Here is a 3,704-nt window from a genome sequence, read left to right as displayed (position 1 = left end):
TGAAAAAATGCAAAAGGAAAATGTTTTTTTGTAGTTTTTGAAAAGATTGTCATTTTGTGAAAAGAAAACAATAAAATGAACAACAAGAATTTAAAAAAATGCCTTTTATTCATCATTATGATTTTGAAAATGAAAAGAGGCCCTACAACATGATCCGCTAGTCTTGAGCAGAGCTAAGGATTTAGAAACCAAAGGAACACAACAATTACTTTGATATAGGAATGACTTCAGGAATCTTAATTGCTTCCTAATTGGTCAAAGTTGCTTCACACTGATACACCAGATTTATCATGACTTTATCTTCAGTGTCTTCTTCAACTGCATTGACTTTATCTCCATAGACATAGCCTGCACTGAGGAATACTTCTTGAATTCTTCGCATACGATCCTTTGTAGGGACCAGGGCTCCTTCTTTAGTGGATGGCTTGTACGCCAAACCGAAACAATCTTTCTTCATGCTGATGTCAATAACTTTTCCCCAACCTTCAGGACTCCCATTCTCAATAGTTATCTTTGTACTCTTCATAGATGCAAATGACGGGATGACTTTCTCCATAGATTCCTTCACTTCCACAAAAGTGGCATTGGCTATCTCCAGAGCTTGGAAAGAAGTTTCCAAGGCATCTTTGTCAGCCTCGATGTAACAAAAGGAAGAGAGATGACTAACTATGAGATCTTCTTCACCAGAGATGATTACAAGCTTATTATTGATGACAAACTTCATTTTCCGATGTAAAGTAAAGGTTACTGCCCCAGCGGCATGTATCCAAGGTCGCCCCAATAGGCAACTATAGGCAGGGTTGACATCCATGAGCTGGAAATTTATGTTAAATACATGTGGACCAATCAGAATTGGTAACTTCACTTCACCAATCACAGTCCTCTGGGACCCATTAAATGCTTTGACAATCAGTGCACTAGGCCTCATTTCTGATCCTTGAAAAGCTAATTTATCAAGTGTCTTCTTCGGTAGAACATTGAGGGAGGACCCGGTATCCACTAAAACTCTTGCTAGAGTATCCTCTTGGCACTTCACTGACACATACAAGGCGCGATTGTGATTTTGTCCTTCCTTTGGCAACTCTCCACCATTGAAACTCAGGGTGTTACAAGCTGTGATATTGGCAACCACTCCATCAAACTGGCCAACCATTATATCTTGAGTGACGTGGGCTTGCGCTAGTACTTTCAGCAATGCATTCCTATGAGCTGGGGAACACATAAGCAAGGACAAAATGGAAATTTTTGATGGCGTCTGGTGCAGCTGATCAACTACTTTGGAATCACTCTTTTTAATAATCTTCAAAAATTCAACATCTTCATTGGATTGAACCATATTTTGCTCCCTAATAGGGATTGTAGCTGTAGTTTCTTTGGTTGGTGCTTTAGAGGCCACATTAAACTGGGGAGTGTAAATCCTCCCACTACGGTTCATTTGGCTTGTCCCTGCGATGTTTGCGACATCGGCGCTATCAACCTTCAAACTTTCCTCTTGTCTAACCTCTTCAAACTCTTTGCCAATGACAGTTATATCATATTTCCATGGTACTGCCTTAGTATTTTCGTAGGGGAAAGGATTAGGCATGCAGATAACCACGGGTGGTGGGTGATTAACCGGTTGAACAATATCTTTTCTTCTATAGGTTATCTCAACTGCCTCTGGTAAATTGAAAAATGGCTCAATTACAGCTACTCCATCTCTTCTCACGAGGCTACTAACTTGTAACACTCCTTGGTCCATCAAGTCCTGGATATCTTTTCGTACCATCTCACATCCTCCAGGATGAATGGCACATTCTTCACAATCTGTACGACAAGCACTAACTAAACTAGCTTCTACTAGTCTCGCATGGAACGCTATCAAAGGAGTCTTGATATTTGCAACATCTTTGATCACATCACCATCATATGCTTCTTCAATTGCATTAACAGTTTCATGTGCAGGCAAAGGATTACTCTTGACATTAGGCCTCAAGTCTCTGAATGAAAGAATCTTCTTTTCCACCAATTCTTGCACTATATTCTTCAAAGCATAACATCCTTCTAAATCATGCCCAGGTGCACCCTCATGGAAAGGGCAATGAGCATTTGGGTTATACCATGGAGGCAGAGGATCAGGAGGTGGACCCAAAGGTCTAGGAACCACTAACCCCTTTTGCAATAGAGAAGGATATAACTCAGTATACATCAACAGAATCGGACTGGAGGGAGGTTTAACACCTTGTCTTCTATTCTGAGACGATGCATTCTGACGTGGAGCTTGAGCTTTTGGTTGCTGATATGTTGGGGCTGCAGGCGCTTGTTGATATGTAGGAGCAACCTGAGCGGGTTGATAAATTGGTGTTTGTTGAAATGGTTGATAAACAGGTACTTGTTGTTGGTTGAAATTTGGCCCAATTGTTGCCACATGTTGTTGAACATACTGCACAGGGTGTGCTGGTTGTTGTTAAGTGAACTGTCGTTGTTGCTTTCTCCATGATTGACTCCTTCCTCGACTGGAAGACACAACATTCGTATCTCCTTCCTTTTTTTATGAAAATTTTCAGAAAACTTCTTAGCATTGTGGTTATTAGAAGTTCCAGCAGCACTAATCATTTTTTCATTCTTTAAACCGAGTTCAACTTTAATGCCTACAGCTGCCAAGTCAGAAAAACTTGCAGACACACTGCCCACCATCCTCTCATAGAACATTGGTTGTACAGTATCCATAAACCAATCGGCTAATTCTTTTTCTGCCAAAGGTGCTTCAACCTGAGAGGCCATCTCTCTCCAACGTTGTGCATACTCTTTAAATGACTCGTTGTCTTTTTGAGACATATTCAGCAATTGTCTTATGTATGGATCCATATCCATGTTGTATTTGTAATGCTTTATGAAATCATCAGACAAGTCTTGGAAACACCGGATATGACTTTGATCGAGGCTTAGGTACCACTTAGAGGGGGCGCCTTTCAAACTGTCTTGAAAGAAGTGGATCATGAGCTTACCGTCTTCAACATGGGCAGCCATTTTCCGGTAGTACATAATAAGATGGATCTTAGGACATGTATGGCCCTCGTATCTATCAAAGTCAGGAGTCTTGAATTTCACAGGAATTACACGACTAGATACTAGGCACATCTCCCTAGCAGTAGCACCAAAGACTTGGTCACCTTCCATTGCCCTTAGTCTCTTCTCAAGAATCTGAAAATTCTCTTTAATACCCTTTAGATCTTCATGCCTTTCTTCTTCTTCATCAGACATTTCTGGAGCATGTTGTTGATCTTCGAAGTAAGGTTACACACATGTGTGAACAGTTGGTGACGCAAAGGTATGGACCATAGGGTGAGCCTCGGGGGTTAATGGTAGATGAATAGTCTGTTGAGTAGATTGCGTTACACCGGGGACTACTTCAAGTTGAGGTGTGAAGCCATAAGGTAGACCAAAAGGAGGCAATGTAGAAGGTACCGTCCTTGCGGGTTGGGGTTCAAGCGTTGGACCAGCAATCTCTGAAATGACTATTGTTTGTATGTCCATCTTGGCTCTGATGACTTGCAGCATCTCCATGATTTGACCCATGCTCCCTCGCAAGTCCTCAAGTTTTGAGCTGACTCTTTCCAACTCTTGTTCTTGTTCTGCCATTCTTTGTCGAGCACCGGCTCTGGTGTTGTATTGGTGTTGGGGACTCAGTGTGAAATTGGAAGAATACAGCGGAATGAGCTTTT

General features: G+C 41.5%; 1 protein-coding gene across 1 annotated transcript; it reads right to left on the bottom strand.

Moving 5' to 3' along the window:
* Positions 1-247: 247 nt before the first annotated feature.
* On the bottom strand, positions 248-3,243 carry LOC127091664 (uncharacterized). Its single transcript, XM_051030354.1, has 2 exons — positions 2,485-3,243; positions 248-2,422 (listed from the first exon to the last, which is right to left on the bottom strand). The coding sequence occupies exons 1-2, from the start codon at positions 3,241-3,243 to the stop codon at positions 248-250; spliced, it is 2,934 nt and encodes a 977-aa protein (XP_050886311.1).
* Positions 3,244-3,704: the final 461 nt, after the last annotated feature.

This window comes from Lathyrus oleraceus, chromosome 1 (genome assembly GCF_024323335.1).
Source record: "Lathyrus oleraceus cultivar Zhongwan6 chromosome 1, CAAS_Psat_ZW6_1.0, whole genome shotgun sequence".
NCBI classification, from domain to species: Eukaryota; Viridiplantae; Streptophyta; class Magnoliopsida; order Fabales; family Fabaceae; genus Lathyrus; species Lathyrus oleraceus.
This window is presented reverse-complemented; position numbering and strand designations above follow the sequence as displayed.

Coding starts and splice junctions, on each gene's coding strand:
- LOC127091664 (XM_051030354.1), bottom strand. CDS start 3,243: ATGTCTGATGAAGAAGAAGAAAGGCATGAAGATCTAAAGGGTATTAAA. Junction 2,423..2,484: donor GTCTTCCAGTCGAGGAAGGA/GTCAATCATGGA, acceptor CACCCTGTGCAG/TATGTTCAACAACATGTGGC.